This window comes from Garra rufa, chromosome 20 (assembly GCF_049309525.1).
Source record: "Garra rufa chromosome 20, GarRuf1.0, whole genome shotgun sequence".
In the NCBI taxonomy this organism is placed as follows: domain Eukaryota; kingdom Metazoa; phylum Chordata; class Actinopteri; order Cypriniformes; family Cyprinidae; genus Garra; species Garra rufa.
Window position 1 is genome coordinate 13202742 of NC_133380.1, and position 20120 is coordinate 13222861.

The following is a 20120-nucleotide window of genomic DNA, read 5'->3' on the forward strand; positions in this document are numbered from 1 at the left end:
AAGAAGAGTGCTGAAGAGCACTTGAATCATGTAATTGCGGATGGAAAGTTTAACTCTCCAGAGAATCTTTCTGCACTGGTTTGGTTTGGATTGGATGAAAAACCTAGGACTAGTAGATATAAGACACTCGAGCCTGCGGCTAACGGTTTAGGAGTTATGAGTGATTTCAACTTTTGATCGCTGTAGCGCCACCATCAGGCCGATTGAGACGAGCATTGGTGATGTAGTAGACGGTGTGATTACCATCCCTCCAAGTTTTAAGTCTCTACGACTTACGGTTTGGTCTGCCTAATCAGTTTTATGTGGAGAATGCTGATCCTTGGCCATTCTAACTATTAATACGGTTTCACCATTCGCTTGAACCCCTAATAAAAAGCAGTACGTTTTCATTTACCATTTAGGTACTATGTACCTTCAAGGTACCTTTGGAAAGGTACCACTTTGTTAACAACTTTTGTACCTTTTTTCCTGAAAGTATTGGATGACCCATGCTAAATCCTGGATGGACTGTTTTGGATGTGATTGCACATTTAGCATTTAAACCACGTTTTTACTGTTGGTGGTTGAAAACTTCTACACCCTGCAGCCCAAACAAACTGTCAGTGAGAATTTAGATCCTCTAATTTGACATTTTGTGATTCCTGATGCTTTTTTCACAGAGATTTTTCTATCAAAGCGCACTTCATCAGTGCATTGTTCCTTTGGGACGCCGTCAGCCGTGGTCTGCCCGCTAATACTCGGCTCAGTCTACCCCCCACCCCCTGTTTTTACTGCTGCCAACGCCTAGCTGTCAGATCTCACGCTGTTGCTAGGAGAAGGAAAAAGAAATACTTTGACCACTTCGCCGATGACATCTTAATTGAATCCGGGCTAATTTTGTCTAATGTTTTTCCTGCTGCCACATCATGATTGAATAATGTCGTGATGGAGTGAACAACAGTGTTTCGGAGCCAAAATAAGTCTGGCCGTTGGTGTGGATATTGAAGCTGGTGTATTTTCCCCCTGTCTTGATCAGTAAAGCAGTGCTTGTTTGTATTTAGGTTTTAAAGGTGATGAAACTTTCTCTTGAATCATGAAATGTCTGTGCCTCTGCCCATGTGACTGTTCAGATTTGCGGCAGGCGGATAAATTAACATTCTGCTCTACAGTCACTGATCAACAGTCTACTAAAAACCGCAAGAAAATGCAAAAGTATGCATGGCCTGTATTGACACGGTGCTAATGCAGTAAGCATCCATTCGATTGTATGTTTACCCTGTTTAAACATACAATTTAGTTGTAGGCATTATTGACAATTAAACTATTGAAAATCAATGTTAATGTAAGGCTTTAAGCTAATTCTTACCCAATCAGCAGACTCAGACAGCACCTTTGCATTTATATTTTGGCTACTTTCATGATGATTTTACAACCAGTACTACAATGTTTAGAGATTTTTCCCAGGAAGTGCAAAAGTCAGGGCCTGCTGATTGCTCTGATCACATCTGAAGTCTTTCAGCCGTAATAATAGTTATTTACATTGAGACATCTGTTGAGTAAGTGCTGTTGTTTTTCTTTTTCAGGCCCGTAATGTCACTACAGGAGAGCTGGCTGCTATCAAGGTCATTAAACTGGAGCCAGGTAAGAAAATCTCTTCCCTTTCAGACGAAACCGATTTTGCTCTCATGTGGTGTCTGTTCTGTGATCTATTATCATATTCTCTCTCTATGCACTCCTAGACGTATTATTTCATTAAGAGGGTTTTCAAGCAGATTTCAAGATGTATTTGGGAGGGTTGTAATTTTGCTGTTTACCTATGTGTTTAAAACTAAAATAAAGTTTAATTACATTTATTAAAGTAATTATGACTTTCATATTAAATACTTAAAGGAATAGTTCACCCAAAAAGGAAAATTGTCATTAATTTCAGACCGGCAAGACCTTTGTTCTTCTTTGGAACACAAATTAAGATATTTTTAATGAAATCCGAGAGCTTTTAGATGTCGCTTGGACTTTTTTAACAATGTACTACTTTTCTGGGTCTTGAACGTTTCAGTTGCTTTGCTGTCTGTGTAGGGTCAGAACGCTCTCTGATTTCATCAGAAATATCTTAATTTGTGTTCTGATGATAAACAAAGATCTTATGGTTTCTGAATTTTGTGTGCTTTTGTCATTTATTTATATATATGTATATATATATATATATATATAGCTTTATTTTTGTTTTAGTAATTTGAAAACATTTATTTTAGTTAGTTGATAAGGCAACATTTCTAACTTTCATTTATTATTTTTTTAATCTATTATGTTTTATTTTATTTCAGGGTTTTCAGCTTTATTTTAATTACCGTTAACAATAACAGCACTGTTCTACAATGGCATTAGTAACCAAAAACTTGCACTTTTGGATGATTAACATAAATAAAAGATGACTGAGTTCAAATGTAACTTTTTTTACTTTCATCATGTACTAACCCTCATGTTGTTCCAAACCTATATGAGTGTCTTTACTCTATTAAACACAAAAGAAAATATTTTGAAGAATGTTCATGATATATTACGAATATTATGACCAATTGACGATAACCATTGACTTTCTATAGTATTTTTTTTTCTATGTCAGTGGCTACCATCAATGCTTTGGTTACCAACATTCTTCAAAATATCTTCTTTTGTGTTCATTAGAAGAAAGACACTCATACAGGTTTGAAACAGGTGGAGGGTAAGTAAATAATGACAGAATTCTCATTTTTGGGTAGACGTGCTTTGTAGATTTTCTCATTAAAGGGGTCATGGACTGAGAAACCAAAACCAGTCATAAGTAGCATGGGTGTATTTGTAGCAATAGCCAAAAATACATTGTATGGGTCAAAATGATCGATTTTTCTTTTATGGCAAAAATCATTAGGATATTAAGCAAAGGTCATGTTCCATGAAGATATTTTGTAAATGTCCTACCATAAATATATTAAAACTTAATTTTCGATTAGTAATATGCATTGCTAAGAACTTTATTTGGACAAATTTAAAGGCGATTTTCTCAATATTTAGATTTTTTTGCACCCTCAGATTCTAGATTCACATATAAGAGGTCATTGAACTATAAAAAAACATCCTGTAAGTTTTAAAACTTTGTAGTTAGTCTAAAAACAGCTTATATTGAAGGCAATCTGCCAAAACGACAGCTTTTAGAATGTTTTACCCTTTGTAATGATGTGGATAAGCACCGCCTACTATATCGCTGCCTGTTTAGCCCCGCCCCCCGATTCATGCATGTAGTGTTTACAAGAGAGGTGAATGCGCAGTTCTAGATGCTGTGCAGAGCCAAGTTTTGGAAAAACTGTGTTTACGTTGCCTTCCGTCTTATCCCAACGTTAGGAAAGAGTGAATGAACTTTATTTTTAATGAAGTTCCAGACCATGTCAGTAAGAACTTGGTCCTTTGTTTACAAACAAGGCACAATTTGACACTGGATTTTCAAAAAGATTGAAACTCAAAGAGGATTCTGTGCCAACTATATTGGATCCAAAGTGTGAGTAACTGTTTTTATTATGTGGTCACTAACAGTGGGCATTTACTTCAGAGTCTACAGAGCGGTCTGATGAGGGGGTTAAAAACAGGACAGACAATAGCTTATTTCTTCTAAATTATGATGATTTTTGATGTAAAAATCTTGATAACATTATAAGTTGACCTCAGGGAACAGTACAAAATAAAAAACAAAGATAGTTCATGACCCTTTTAACATTGTGTAAATGAACAGTTTCTCTAGTGGAGGATAAGTCTTAGTTGATATGAGTTAAAAGAAAAACTTTCCTAGTTTTGATGTCGATGCAGAGTTACTTAAGCATTATTGATGAGGCTGTGGGGGGATGTAAGACAAAAAAGGGAAGCATTGATTTAGCAGCTGGCATGGTGAAGTGGCTAAAGCTGAGGCCTGTAGGAGTGAGCCTTGAGCTTTCACCAAGTGTCCTTGAGTTGAGGCACTTAACCTCAGGTTATTCTAGGGGGATTTTACCTAGTAAATGTAGTGTAAGTCACTTTGGATGAAAGCGTTTGCTTTCATAAGTAAATGAGGGGACAAACCAAGAACTTTGCTCCTAGTCAATGAAGTCCTATGGAAAATTCATTCGGTTTCTTCCTTGTTCATGACGGCATTGGGTAACTGTTTACTCTTTACATGCAAATCAAATGTTTGAGCAAGTTTAAAATGAATTCATTACAAAAGCCCTCTTGAACCGTCAGAGTGGCCAAATGTTTGAGTTGGGACACCATCCGCTGTGTCCAGATGCACAATGGAGGTTTCACGCTCTGATCAAGGCAAACCCAGATTATTTGTGTCAGTGAAAAAGCTTTTGATATAAAACCCAGACCAAAGCAGGAGGTGACATCAAATGGGGGTCTGGGGTTTGATACGGTTTGACAATATTGAATATCACTGTCACAGTAAAGGATGTACCTGTTTTATCCACCAGCCACCTGGATTGATGAATGACATCTTCTTGCCTAAAGGAAACCAGTGGAGTGCGACTTTCATTTTGATTTTATAGCGATTCTATTTGTGTGTGGTTTTGCTGTGCCAGCAGTAACTGCAGGAACAATAGCAGACCTCAAATCTTTTTTTGCTGGTTTGAGATAAAACCCAAAGCCTTCCCTTTTCGAGGGCTTAAAGCCTTACCAGCAAGTTGTTTCTTTTGATGTCCAGGACAGTTTCACTGTGTGAAATGACATAAATTAGAGAACAAGCTGTAAAATAATGATAAAACAAAGATAAAATGACAAATGCCATATATATATAAACTACCTGCTGTTGAACTACCTGCTGTTCTTCAGAAAAATCCTTCAGGTCTGTCAAATTCTTTGTTTTTCAGCCTTTTTGTGTATTTGAGGCTTTTTCTAGCCTAGAATCTAGACGGTGGGCGGGCTTAACATGATGGCGACTGACCTGCGACCATAAGTTCTGTCAGACATTCTCTGGTTCCGTGAATTACGCGTGAGAGATAGAGCGATGGCTGCTGCTAGCGAACAACTTTCTTTCGAATCGGCTTTGGCCGCCACTCTGAAAGACTTGAAGTTAAGCTTTTCTCTGAGAAAAGAACAAGAAACTGCACTGAGGTCGTTCTTACAAAAGAAGGATGTATTTGGAGTTTTGCCAAACCGGATACGGCAAAAGTCGTTGAGCTCCATTATCACTGTTGTGATTTGAAGATATCTATTATCACATCTCTTCATCAAACTTTTCCACAACACACATGCAAGGAACTCTCTTTTCCGTCGCTCTGACTACGTCACCTTCTTCGTTGCTCTGATTGGTTGTAGCGCTATCCTATTACGTGGAGAGGGAGTTTGAAAGACAACCGTTTATCCCACCCCTCCGGTTGAGCCTTGTCTATGGAGAGTACCCAGATCCTACATTTATGTGGGTCTGGCTTGTCAGGCTAGCCCTTTCCAACAATACTGTATGATTTTGAGATCCACCTTTTCACACTAAGGACAACTGAGGGATATCATATGCAACTATTACAGAAGGTTCCAACACTCACTGATGCTTCAGAAGGAAACACTATGCTGAAACAAGAGCTGGGGGGTGAAAACTTTTTGAATTTGAAGATCAGGGTAAATTTCACTTATTGTGTCTTCTGGGAAACGTAAGTATCTTCTGTAGCTTCTGAAGGGCATTAGTAAATAAAAAAAGTATGATACTTAAGCAAAATAAGAAAAATGTACACATCTTCATTCTGTTCAAAAGTTTTCACCCCTGGCTTTTAATGCATCGTTTTTCCTTCTAAAGCATCAGTAAGCGTTTGAACCTTCTGTAATAGTTGCATATGAGTCCCTCAGTTGCCCTCAGTGTGAAAAGATGGATCTCTATATCATACAGTCATTGTTGGAAAGGGTTCAAATACACAGAAATGGTAAAAAAAAAACTAAGAATTTGTGGGACCTGAAGGATTTTTCTGAAGAACAGCAGGCAGTTTAACTGTTCAGGACTAACGAAGGACGCATGAACAACTATCTCTAAACTAATAAACCCAGTTGTTGATCATTCAGGTAAGAACACCGCATTAAGAATCAAGCGTGTGTAAACTTTTGAACTGGGTCATTTTTATAAATTCACCAATTATTTTCTCTTGTGGACTACATTTAAACGTCTTTTATGTGAAATATCTTATTCAGGTCAGTACTAAAAAAATAACATGCATTTTGTATGATCCCTCTTATTCTGGTCAAATAATTAACTTTTTGCAGATTCTGCTAGGTTTTTGTAAACTTTTGACTTCAACTGTGTGCTGTATATAAAAATAGGGAAGTTAGTTCGGCTGTACTGCTCAGACAACTTGCAAAATAGTAAAACAAACATCACAAAGATTCGTGATAAAATCGTGAATTGTGATTACCTCAGAGGTTGTTCACCTTACTTTTTATTATACTGTTTGTTTTGCGCTGAGAACGATTAGGCTGCTTGGTTTAAACATTGACTAAGAATTCAGTAACCACTCACATTCATAGATGCAGATGCACATGGTGCATTAGTCAGCTTTTAGCCTTGGTAATTACTACATGCCTCTCATACCAGAGACCAGAGAGAATGAGAGGGGAATGGGGGTTTCTAGAGGCCCTGCTCTTTGCTTTCTCCGCTGTAGTTTGAGATAAGAGAGGGTTTTGAATGTGTGTGTGGCTTTTAGATGCCCCTGTTGGAATAGGACACGTAGCTGTGCCAGATATCTGTTAAGCTGGGTTTCAGATGTAAGAGCTAGATTTAGTCAGAGTGTTTTGGAAACACCTGCTCAGGCTTGTGTTCAAGCTGTTCGTTTTGAGCGGGCGGGAAATATGCACAAAATATAGTGTACACAAAATGATTCAGTGCCATGCTGTAATCAGGGTCTTCATTATTGAAGAGTGTGGAAAAACAAACATTAAATTTTAAAAGATGACTGATTTAAGCTGGTTTCACCTATCTATCTATCTATCTATCTATCTATCTATCTATCTATCTATCTATCTATCTGTCTATCTGTCTATCTATCTATCTGTCTATCTGTCTATCTGTCTATCTATCTATCTATCTATCTATCTATCTATCTATCTATCTATCTATCTGTCTATCTGTCTGTCTGTCTGTCTGTCTGTCTGTCTGTCGTTCTATCTATCTATCATTCTATCTATCAATCTATCATTTTATCTATCTATCGTTCTATCTGTATCGTTCTATTTATCGATCAATCGTTTTATCTATCGTTCTATCTATCGTTCTATTTATCAATCTATCATTTTATCTATCGTTCTATCTGTCTGTCGTTCTGTTGTTCTATTTATTGATGTATTGTTCTATCTATCTATCTATCTATCTATCTATCTATCTATCTATCTATCTATCTATCTATCTATCTATCTATCTATCTATCTATCGTTCTATCGTTCTATCGTTCTATTTATCAATCTATCATTGTATCTATCTTTTGTTCTATCTGTCTATCGTTCTGTTGTTCTATTTATCGATTTATCTATCATTTTATCTATCATTCTATCGTTTTATCTATCATTCTATCGTTCTGTCTATCATTCTGTTTATCGATCTATAATTTTATCTATCGTTCTATCTATCTTTCTGTCATTCTATTTTTCTATCTATAGTTCTATCAATCTGTTGTTCTATCAATCTATCGCTCTATTTATTGTTCTATCGTTCTATCTTATCGTTCTATTTATCAATATATCATTTTATCTATCTGTCGTTCTATCTGTCTATCGTTCTATCTTTCTATCGTTCTGTTGTTCTGTTTATCGATCTATAATTTTATCTATCGTTCTATCTATCGTTCTGTCATTCTATTTTTCTATCTATCGTTCTATCAATCTGTTGTTCTATCAATCTATCGCTCTATTTATTGTTCTATCATTCTAGCTATCGTTCTATTTATCAATCTATCATTTTATCTATCTGTCGTTCTATCTGTCTATCGTTCTGTTGTTATATTTATCGATCTATTGTTTTATCTATCGTTCTATCTATCGATCTATAATTTTATCTATCTTTCTATCTATTGTTCTGTCATTCTATTGTTCTATCTATCATTCTATCAGTCTGTCGCTCTTTTTATCCTTCTATCTATCTATCGTTCTATCTATCATTCATTATCAATCTGTCATTTTATCTATCTATCGTTCTGTCTATCATTCTGTTCTATTTATTGATCTATCGTTTTATCTATCGCTCTATATCATTCTGTTTATCGATCTATAATTTTATCTATCGTTCTATCTGTCGTTCTTTTGTTCTATCTATCATTCTATCAATCTATCGTTCTGTCATTATATCGTTCTATCATTCTATATATCATTCTATCGTTCTATCTATCGTTCTATCAATCTATCGTTCTATTTAGCGTTCTAATTTAAATTTAAATTTAAATATCTAATTAAATAATTAATATTACTGGCATTTTCCTTCACAATATTAGTTTTTGAATATCTTTATAGTAGAACTGGGTGATTTTTTTTTTGTTGTCATTCATTGTGTTGCCACAATTTAATAAAAAAAAGTATATTTTTCTTTATATATTTTTTTAAATAAGAATATTAGCAAACCTTACAAGTGATTTTTTTTTATTATTTACACCATAAAACCAGCCATAAGTAGCAGGGCTATATTTGTAGCAATAGCAAACAAATAGTGGTCAAAATTAGCAATGTTTTTTTTATGCCAAAAACCATTTGGATATTAAGTAAAGATCATGCTCCATAAATATATTTAGTAAATTTCCTATCATGAATATATATCAAAATGTAATTTTTGATTAGTAATATGCATTGCTAAGAACTTTAAATGTGATTTTCTCAATATTTTAATTTTTTTGCACCCTCAGATTCCAGATTTTCAAATCGCTGTATCTCGGTTAAATATTATCCTATCCTAACAATCCATACATCAATGGAAAGCTTATCTAGTCATATCTCAATAAAAAAAAATGACCCTTATGACTAGTTTTGTGATCCAGGGTCACACATTTCCTAAAATTCACTAAAACAATATGTGCACAACAAAGTGAATTAAATTGTGACCAAATTTGAATCAAATCATGTCATTGTCACAGCAAATGTCAACACCTCTGTTTATTCACAGGACGCTACACGTTGTTAGCTGTCAGCGGCGTGTCATTGTCATCACAGTGTGCAAATGAAGGCTGCTAACTACTCGTTCGTATACAGTAGTCGTGTACCCCGAGGGCCGTTCTTTATTATGTCTCGTTAATTGTGTTGGTTTGCAAGGAACCTGTGCTGCCAAGATAAACAAATGAATCAATTATTAGTCCCACATTTACCCTTACCTCCTTGGCGAGTCAGTAGGAAGTCATTCTAATTAGATAAGGATATTAACATCCCATAGATGTGTTTTTAATGGTGATGTCTTTGTTCCTCTTTGACATCAATTTACAGTTCTGATTAACATGCGGCATGTCTTCTCGACCGCATAGGCGTTTTTGCCGTTCTAACTCATTAATGTCTCTGAGCTGGCCTTTACGAATCATGGTGGGGGAGGACAACACACACTTTTAGGATGGGTCTCCTTCCTCTTCGGCACCATGGGGATCAGGACACGGCTTTGAGTTTTGGCTCATTAGTTTCACATAATCAACAGGGGATCGTCTGAAAAGACCCAATAAGTGTGTTTACGAACAGACATGCCAACACAAACATCAAGCCCTTCGGTGAGTTTGTGTGGGGGCGTTTGGGGACGTGTCGATGGGCGATGAGATTCGCTCTTGGCCTGAGATGAGAAGCACAGTGACTAGGCTACATCTAGATGTGCTCCTATTTCTCTGTGTGTGTGGATTGGTTGGCTCGAGCTACGTTGGTCTCATGCATTTCATTCAAAATTGATGAATCTATCATATTGGACTTCAGAAGCAGCGATTTGCCACTTTAAAACAGCCCTGTAGATGGAATCAATTTTGGGTATCTTTTTCAGCCGCCTTCTTGGTGTGTGTGCTTTTGTGTGTATTTCAGGCTCACACATCTGATTGTGTATTTGGACGCTTGTGTGAATAGGCAAACATTGACGTGCATGTGTGTGAGCTGGTGCACCTGCGTTGGTGTACTGCTGAACAGCAAAGGCTATTCTTACCATAAAAAGAAGGGCGACCTCATGAGCAAGCACTTACCCTGCCTTTCCTTCCCCCTTAATGTCAGCTCGTGCTGTAGCATATTCATGACGACAAGTTCGAGCTGCCTACTGTAGGAAGTGTGGTCAGGCAAAATGATCTCTGCCAACCAAGTGTGGACACTTAAAATCTACAGTTTCACCTCTCTCCTTCAGATTTGTACTTCTTGGATGTAGAAGAACAGATTCTTCTTGGATGCCCGATTGTTTCTTTGTTTTGACTGTCTTTACCAGTTAATTCATTTATTTTAGTAAAAATGAGTTAACCTTGTCATGAAACACCAAAGATGCTATAATATTTACAGAATATTTACTTGATTAATTGAAGCAGTAATATTATGAAATATTTTTTTTTAAATTTACAATTTACTGTTTTCTATTTTTTATGTTTAAAAGCATATTTTATTCCTGTGATTGCAAAGCTGAATTTTCAACAGTCATTACTCCAGTCTTCAGTGTCACGTTTCTTCAGAAATGTATATACTTACTTATATAGCCACTTATAATGCCGTTAATATTCTGGGGTTCATTTAAATAGTTTCATTACATTTTCATAATCAAAACCATCTATAATCAATTGGTGTAATAAAAAAATATATTATTATTCTTTTTATTCTTCAGAAATACAGTGTTTTTACATTTACAAGTTTTTAGTTTTAATAATAATGTTATTAGTAGTAGTACTGTCATTACATTTAGTAATATTTTTCTGTCACCATTTCTTCAAGTAAGTACTTTTTTTTTTTTGATGAGCTGCTGTTACGACTTTTAAGTTTCTGTTTGTATATAATATGAAGATAGTATTTCTCAAAAGAAACAGTAAAATGCTCATCAAGTGACTCTCAGAGCAGTCCTAGAGGTTGTTTATGTGTTTAGTAAACGAAACTGCGCATCTGTGCCATTCATTCACACAGAGACACGCAGGACATGCAGGATTCATGTTTAAATAGTATTTTTGCAGCTTAATATTTACAGACACTAGTCCATATTCTGGTTTGATTTAAAGGTTGTATCAGCGATTTCTAGCCTAAAACATAAAGTGTCAAATTCAGCTGAGCTTTCTTCACGATCCGCTCGCTGCCTGCCCCATAAATTGTCTGTGAAAAAAACGCGTCTCTCTGGTCAGCCTAGAGTCTGAGATATGCCAAAAAAAACAATCGGCACTACCAACCTTTCCACAGATAAACAAACAGTGTTCCAACCAATCAGCGTCAGGGGTTTGGTGTTGTGGACTTTCGCTCCGCCTCCCTCACATCCCTGCACCAGTAGGTAAGTCCACAACACCAAACCCCTGACGCTGATTGGTTGGATCACTGTTTGTTTATCTGCGGAAAGCTTGGTAGTGCCGATTGTTTTTTTGGCATATCTCGGACTCTAGGCTGACCAGTGAGACGCGTTTTTTTCACAGACAATTTATGGGGCAGGCAGCGAGCGGATCGTGAAGAAAGCTCAGCTGAATTTGACACTTTATGTTTTAGGCTAGAAATCGCTGATACAACCTTTAAGTGTACTGACCTACTTTTGATTAATACATCCAAAATTTGGCAAATTCCATGACATTCCGCCTTACACAGTAAATTCCATTTTTTTTAACTGGATTCTGTGATTCTGTCTAAATTACCTGGATGGTTTGCGCTTTCTGGTATCCACATTATATTTAATATGCAACAACATTGTGAACTTTTCTAATGATTTGTTCATTAACTTTAAAATACATCATTGGATGAACACATAAGTAGAGTTCTCCGTGCGAAAGACCTGCAACTGGCAGATCAACATGCTATTTCATTTCTCAGCAGAACAGTAGGAAATGAAATGTGGATGATGTTAACTGTGATAAGATGATTGACGGCAGTTTAAGCGGTGACAGAATGAAAGATGTAATCATGATGAAGTAGCTTGCCTATTCTGCTATTACACTACACAAATAGAGTACATACTTTTATGGCACAGTGTAAGTAGGTGAATTGGAACACAGCATGTGTCTTTGTAAACATTTCAGTAGAAGAATCAGCTTTTAAGAGTATTCTTTTTTCGTAATCAGACTATACCACTCATGCTGAATGTTTTCGTGTGCAGCCTGTTTTCTTTGTCATTATTTTTCTCAGTCTTTTTATCTCGTCACATTCAATTCTGATTGTAAACGCACATTCATAACTCATAAAATATGATTACTTTTGGCATACAATACTAGTGATTCAAGTCCCTCTGTAGGGCTGTAGGCCTTTTCTCCCATTTTATTCCCCACCAAGCAAAAGACATCAATGGTTGTGTCTCAGAATCTTTGAGCTATCTGTCTAGACAGCATGTTTGGAGATTGTTGATGCATTTCCAGCTTAAAAGAATGTCTCAAATGTATTTGCTGGACAGGACTGATCTCACTAGCTATTGGGACACAGCATGTGTCTTTTTTTAACAATTCAGTAAAAGAATCAGCACCTAAGAGTCATTTTTTTTCTAAATCAGACTATGCCACTCATGCTGTATATTTTTGTGTGCAGCCTGTTTTCTTTGCCATTATTTTTCTCAGTCTTTTTATCTCGTCACATTTAATTCTGAACGTAAACGCACATTCATAACTCATAAAATATGATTTCTTTTGACATACAATACTAGTGATTAGGGATGCACGATATTTATCGGACAGATAAATTATCGACCGATATGGGTAAAAATTACGTCATTTTTATTGCTCCGATAAATAAATGAAACCCGATCCGATAAAGTACTCTTGCTGGTAAATCAATCAGTCTGGTTTATCTGAGATTCATCTGCTTTCCGAGTGCAAGTGACTGCAGCTGTAAACTGCAGTGACTCTCGGACTTTGTCGCGTGTAATACGTCATCATCTGTGTCGTCATTATCGTCTTCGCCGGTCTGGAAGTTTTTCGCGGTGGCAGAGGAGGACGATGCTATTGCTATTTGCAACACATGTTTAGCAAGGATTCTGAGAGGAGGTAAAAAGCCGTCAAGTTTTAACACAACAAATCTCACTTCAGAGGTCGTCATCGCGGTGAATCTGTTTTAGGGGCCGTTCACACGTCGCGCCTAAAAACGCGTGGAAAAGGCTAGACGCGCCACTTTCTCTTTCTTTCCAAACCGCTCTGTAGCCTGCTCTGCTGTGACGTCTGCCGTTGCTAAGCAACCATGACCTGCGCTCTCCATAAAGACGCGGAAGTTTCAGCAAAGGATAAATGGATTTTCAGCATTAAAAATCACTTGCAGTAGCTCTGTTATTAAATTTATTTAAAAATGGTTATTCCTGTACAGCTATGATAAGCTGTTTCTCCACCTTGGCAGTGCTTTCAATGTTATTAAGGGAACGGGTGAAGCTGATTGGTTGGTTCATGTCATATGACCTGCGTTGGGCTTGCGGCATTCTGAAAAGTTGATGTTTTTATCTCGATTCTGATGTTTTATTCCCCGCTTTGTACGATTTGGTTGCTGCACACATTCATAATATGATCAATAAGAAGCTTTAACGGACATTTGGACATCTGACGTTACTCCATGATGCACTTTTAATTTTTTCCAGGTTGACAAATGTCAAAGCATTATATTTATTTAGAATTGTGGTACCTTACACAAAAAATAAAAACATTTTCGAAGAGTCAGGACTGATGTTTGCTATGATTGTCAGACCCAGATATATACAGTAATATACATTTCATTAGTTTATCTCAGATTTTGTATTCTCCTGGGTGCGCAAAATTATCATATAAAAATATGAACGTATCGGTATCGGTATCGGCCACAAGAAGGACTTAATTATCGGCTATCGGTATCGGTAAAAAAATTTTCATATCGTGCATCCCTACTAGTGATTCAAGTCCCTCTGTAGGACTTTTCTCCTTTTTTATTCCCCGCCAAGCAAAAGACATCCATGGTTGTGTCTCAGAATCTTTGAGCTATCTATCTAGACAGCGTGTTTGGGCATTTTAGGTGCATTTCCAGCTTAAAAGAATGTCTCAAATGTATTTGCTGGACACGACTCATCTCACTAGATTTTCAGACACAGCCTGTATTTCATCTTCCAACCTGATATTGAAAAGACAGGACAATGTTCTGCCACTATTCAGAGTGACATTAGGTGTGTGTGTGTTTGCATGCTGTGTCTTTGTTGGCTCCGATTCCCGTAAGGCATGTAAAGGGAATAGGATGTGCAGGAGTAGAGGTGGGTCTGGTATTAGCCGGCTGGGAGCACTGAGGCACTGCGGGCGTGCAGGGCATTCATTTAAAATGCATGGGCTCGGAGGTCGGCGGCCCTCAGAAATGTCACTCGCTGTAATGGGAGGGGAGAGTGCCAGAACCCAGAGTCCCTGCAGAGTCGGATGCGTGTCTGTTTAATGCATGTGTTGGATGGTGTGTTGTGTGTGTGTGTGTATGTGTGCAGTATGGAGACTTGCATCACGGCAGGTGCAGCTGGTTCACTGTCAACAAAGAGGTTTAAAAAATATACTGCTGATGTACGCACAGTATTAGAGGAAAAAGTGGGTCCAAAGTCTTAGAGTGAGAAAACACAGACTAGATTCACAGACTTAAGAAACACATCAATACTCCAAAATGTGTTGTGACACGGACCAGTATGCAAAACATTTTCTGTAGAAAGCTTTTTTTAGACACAAGATCATGTATTTTAGTTTGCTTGTCAGCTGTAATAAAGCTTTTAGGCCCTGTGATGGAAAAATCTAGAATAAATGATCAGGACAAGCTTGTATTCTTATGTTTTCCTTTGACAAAGTGATTGATAGTCACTTTTTGATTGATGTTTTTGATTCATACATCCAGTTTTTGTGATTTTTCAACTGTATTTAACATGATGTATGACTCTCAAAGACAGGAGAATATTGAATTGTGTCTTTATGGACAGATAACTGAGTCAGAGTCCTTCTTAGACTTTAATAATAACCATTTAACCATTGTGAAAGATAATTATTGTAAATATTAATACTTTAATAATATGATTTTTATTCTAAATTGTTTGCAATTGAGATATTCACATGCTATACTCGTAGATATGTGCTAAACTTTCCATTTTTGTTTTTATCAGATTTTTTAATTTACTTGAAACAAAATGACACTAACTTGCTCTATGACTTTTTTATTTAGCAAAGATGATGCATTAAAAATTAATCAAAAGTGACAGTAAATGCATTTCTACAAAAGAAAAAAAACTGAAAATAAATTTTATAATGGTTTCCATAAGAATAAGCAGTACAACTGTTTCCAACATTGATAATTCTAATAATAAATCAGCATATTAGAATAATTTCTGAAGGATAAGTAATGATGCTAGAAATTCAGCTTTGCATCATAGGAATAAATTACATTTTAAAAATGTATTAAAGTAGTTATTTGAAATTGTAATAATATTTCACAATATTAAGTTTTTTACTGTATTTTTGAGCAAATAAATGCAGCATTGGTGAGCATATGAAACTACCTTCAAATACATTTATAAAATCTTACCAATCTAACACTTAGAAGCACCTTTTTAAAAATTTTGAATCAGTGTATTCTAAAATTTGTTTTTAGAGTACCTTTTTTTCAGAATTTCAGCTTTTTAGAATGTCTCATTTATTTTCAATATAACCTACATTACCAGTCAAAAGTTTTTGAACAGTAAGATTTTTTTAAGTTTTTTAAAGAAGTCTCTCCTGCTCACCAAGCCTGCATTTATTTAATACAGCAAAAGCAGTAACGTTGTGAAATATTTATGAAATAAATGTAATTTATTCCTGAGATCAAAGCTAAATATTCATTATTACTCCAGTCTTCAGTGTCACGTGATCCTTCAGAAATCATTCTCATATGCTGATTTACTGTTCAAGAAACATTTATTATTATTATCAATATTTAAAACAGCTGAGTACATTTTTTTTTTCAGCGTTCTTTGAATAGAAATATCCAAAGATCAGCATTTATCTGAAATAAAAAAGCTTTATATTTTAGCTTTATAACACACTATGCCATTTAAAAGCTTGGAGTCAGTATACTTTTTACTTTGTACTTAATATTACAATGATTTCAGAAGGATAATGTGACTGGAGTAATGATACAAAAAATTCAGATATGAAATCACAGAAATAAATTACATTTTCAAATATATTAAAATCAAAAGCAGTTATTTTAAATAGTAAAAAATATTTCAGAATTTTACTGTTTTGCTGTAATTTGAATCAAATAAATGCAGGCTTGGTGAGCAGAAATCTTACTGTTCAAAAACTTCTGTAATTTAGTAGCTTTATTTCGAAGCTGCTCATGCAGAACAATCAAAAATGTCAAGCTATTGAAAAGCAATATGATCTCTTTCATCTTCATATAACACTTGACATCAGATATGTGCATGTTTTAATAAATATTGAAAATTGGTGCCAAAGTGGGACTGAAAACATTTGAGACATGAGTGCTAATGGAGACAGGATCACTGTTAAATGGTTGATGGAAAATCAGACTCAAGTAAATACCAATCAAGCTTTACGCACATACTTTTGCGTTTTAACACTTACAGCACATTCTGTCACGTCAGTGGCGCTGTTAGCCCTGCACACACATATGCGCGCTGACACGCATGTCTAGTGGAGTGACAGTTGAGCGCCTCTCCCTGACAGTCTCTCTTGCTATCCAACACCTACAAACATGCCCAAGAGCGCAAACTTGTCCCATTTCTGTGTGCGACGACATGCTTTAATGAAATTTATTCAGAATTGTTTATTATTCAGATTTTTTTTTTTACTTTGAAAAAAACCACGGCAGTGCTCGTTGCACCATATAAATGTTTGTAGTCAAAGTTCTGAGTCAGAATTTGTAAACAATAGCTAGAACAGTTAATCCTGAAGGTTACTTCCTGTTACAGTAGAAGGTTATCACACATTAAAGAGAGAGTTCACCCAAAAATAAAAACACGCGTCGTCCCAAACCTATAAGACCTTTGTTCATCTTCAGAACTCAAATTAAGATATTTTGATGAAGTCCAAGAGCTTTCTGACCCTGCATAGACAGCAACGCAGGTGAGACGTTCAAGGCCCAAAAAGATAGTAAGTACATCATTAAAATAGTCCATGTGACATCTGTGGTTTAACTGTTATGTAATGAAGCGAAAACAAAAATAACGACTTTGTTTAACAACTTTCATCAAAAATATCTTAATTTGTATTGTATGATGAACAAAGATCTTACAGGTTTGGAATGCCTGTTTCAAGTCAATTTTCAGTCACATTTCTGACAAAATATGTGAAAATCTGATGAGAAACCAACTCAAAAGTTTGTTGCGTCCTATATAGTAGTGATAGAAGACCTCTAGTGAGCTTCAGATCAGATTTGCTAGGCACTTTCTAAAAGTTAGACAGTAAAATATTAAAAGGTGCAGTTTTTTCCCATGAATTTCTAAATATACTGTTGTTTATTCATTGGTAATTCATGTATGTTCATAATACTTTAAATGCTAATGTATTAGTATATGTAGGCGTTAACGTAACCAAGATTAATAAATTATTCATTTTTGTTTCATGATACCTAATGCATTAACTAATGCAAACCTTACTGTAAAGTGTTACCATTTGAAAGTGCAGTCTTTTTTTTTCTTACAAACTAAAACAAATTTTAAACACTCTTGGGTTTGTGCATACACATACACATAGACTCTTGGGTGTATGCAAAATTTAGTCTATTCAAATTCCTTTTATTATGATAATACATCTCCCAGTGGAAAGCATAGCAAAACTCTGCTTATCAAGCCATTTCATTGTAGTTTTTATAGTCCATTTTATCATTTTATTTACAATCACTGCTATTATCTTGTCTACGCTGGATACAAGTGTATAGTTTATTAGGGGCCAAGCACCTGTTTGTATCCATTGGCGTTCTTATTCTTCTTCTACTCAGGAAGTCTATGGCAGCCCATATAACTGCTTGCAGGAAAGTTATGAAATTTGGCACACTGATAGATTACAGTCTGATATGTCACCATAGCAAATTTGGAGTATCTAACTCAATCCCTCTAGCGCCACCAACTGTCCAAATTTGCACTTATGTTAATGCTAAACACTTTTAAAACCGTAAACTTCAGATGGATTTTTTTCCCTCTGAATCCTTGGCTCATGCCAAGTCAAATGGACACCAAAATTTAAATATTGTAAGGATAAGGTTTTTTGCTGTTTTTAATTGAAACTTTTTTGAACTCATTCTAGATGGTTTGTGTGATTTTCACCAAAATTGGCTTAGATCATCTTTAGAACATGCTGGTAAAAAGTTTTGGAATTCAAGTTGATTAGTCAAACCGTTCTCGAATAACACATGAACTAATTCGATGAAGAGCACGCAAAAATGAACGCGAGGCTATATCTCCACAACAGTTTGACACCAAACTTTGTGCGTGTTATAACTATGGAAGCAGATTAGTCTCATTAATAATTCACGCACAATACACGATGCACACATGCGTGTCCCAATTCACGTGCACGAAAAAAATATATATATTCACAAAAAAAATTCACGTGCAAAAAATAAGAATATAAATTCATACGTTTCACAAGTTGCAAAACACAATTCACAGATTTACAACTGTGTACAACAATTTTGAATGTTTAAAAATCACGAGTGTATCACGGACTGTGAGTGTGTGAATAGCTTTTTTACGTGTGTATTTTTTAGACTTGCGTGTGTGTTTTTGAGACTCTCCTGGCAGCGAACTCCTCCCATGCGGGTCACTCGTACACTTTAGCCAATCAGATTTGAGCCTGTCGATCGACCAATCATAACCCGCTGTGGGCGTGCCTATCTTACGTTACGTCATCAGCGCGAGTCCAGTTCCAGAATTCAGATACGATTCAGCTGTTTATCGTCTCATTTTGTTTTATACTGCATGCTTACTTAAAAATCGGTCGTTTAGACACACTCGTTAACGTGACCAGTGTAAGCCAGCTGCTGCTCAGAGTGTATTATGTTTTAATATTTATCGATTGTTATGTTTATTTAATAAAGAATCATTCACGTGGATACCATACCGCATAAAGATATTAAAATTATAAACTTAATGTAAAGCATAAAATACGTTTTTTACAGATGGGACATGTAAATAAATAGAAAATGAAAATTATCTATTTGGATATTTTTCAAGCAGTCTCTTGTGGTTTTGTTTTTTTGATTGAAAACAGGAAAGAGCTGTCAGAGCCAAACTTGTCTTGTGTCTCAAATCCTACGATGGCACGCATTCAGCTGATGACGATTTAATAACACACATTGTAAACCATGTACATTTCATTTAAGTTTGTTTACGCTGCAGCCTGCAGATATTATTTATTTCAGAATTGTGATGCTTATGATGTACAAGTAGCTGCTCCTATTTCAACCTCTGCCACAAATTATGAGGTGATGTGAATCTAGAAGTTTCATTTGGAACTGTAACTCTTTCAAAACAGTCATGCTGCAACCCATCCATTTTAACAGTTTCAACTGATTTAACTCATGCATTATTACTACATTTCTTTTAGAATGGTACCCTATGACTTTGTATTTGTTAAGGCATAAAGCTTTGTTATGCATTGTTAAATGTTCTGGTTGTTTGTCAGAATTAAAACATTCAAAACAAGTCGGAACTTGAATGAAGTTTACTGAATAATCTTTGATGCATTCCTTTATGTGATCAGTCTGTCTGACTGACCAGCAAATTCCAGAACTGTTAATACTAAAGCAAATACAATTGCTGCTAACCAACATCATCTTGTGTTTTGTAATCTCAAAGATTTTTACATCACTGCTCAACATAAAATTATGTATCACAATAATATAATATTTTAAAAAGTACATGAATGTTGATTACATTAAAAAAATAATGCATAAAGGTGAAGTACATAAAAAGACATAAAGATTAATGTGAACGAAGAGGTCTGTAACTGTCATCCAGATGTTGTTCCAAAGTGTTAAATCCTGAAAAATGCAAGGAAAATGATTAGTGTGTTTTAATTAAACACTGCATCCAG

At 35.7% G+C, this 20120-nt stretch overlaps 1 protein-coding gene across 5 annotated transcripts in view; it reads left to right on the forward strand.

The window, feature by feature from the left end:
- The window catches only part of map4k3a (mitogen-activated protein kinase kinase kinase kinase 3a), a 103867-nt gene that overhangs the window by 24805 nt on the left and 58942 nt on the right, over positions 1-20120 (forward strand). For all 5 annotated transcript variants that reach the window (XM_073825269.1, XM_073825272.1, XM_073825271.1 and 2 more), the window contains exon 2: positions 1563-1620. In XM_073825269.1, the coding sequence (XP_073681370.1) occupies positions 1563-1620 (58 nt within the window). The remainder of the gene's footprint in view (positions 1-1562; positions 1621-20120) is intronic.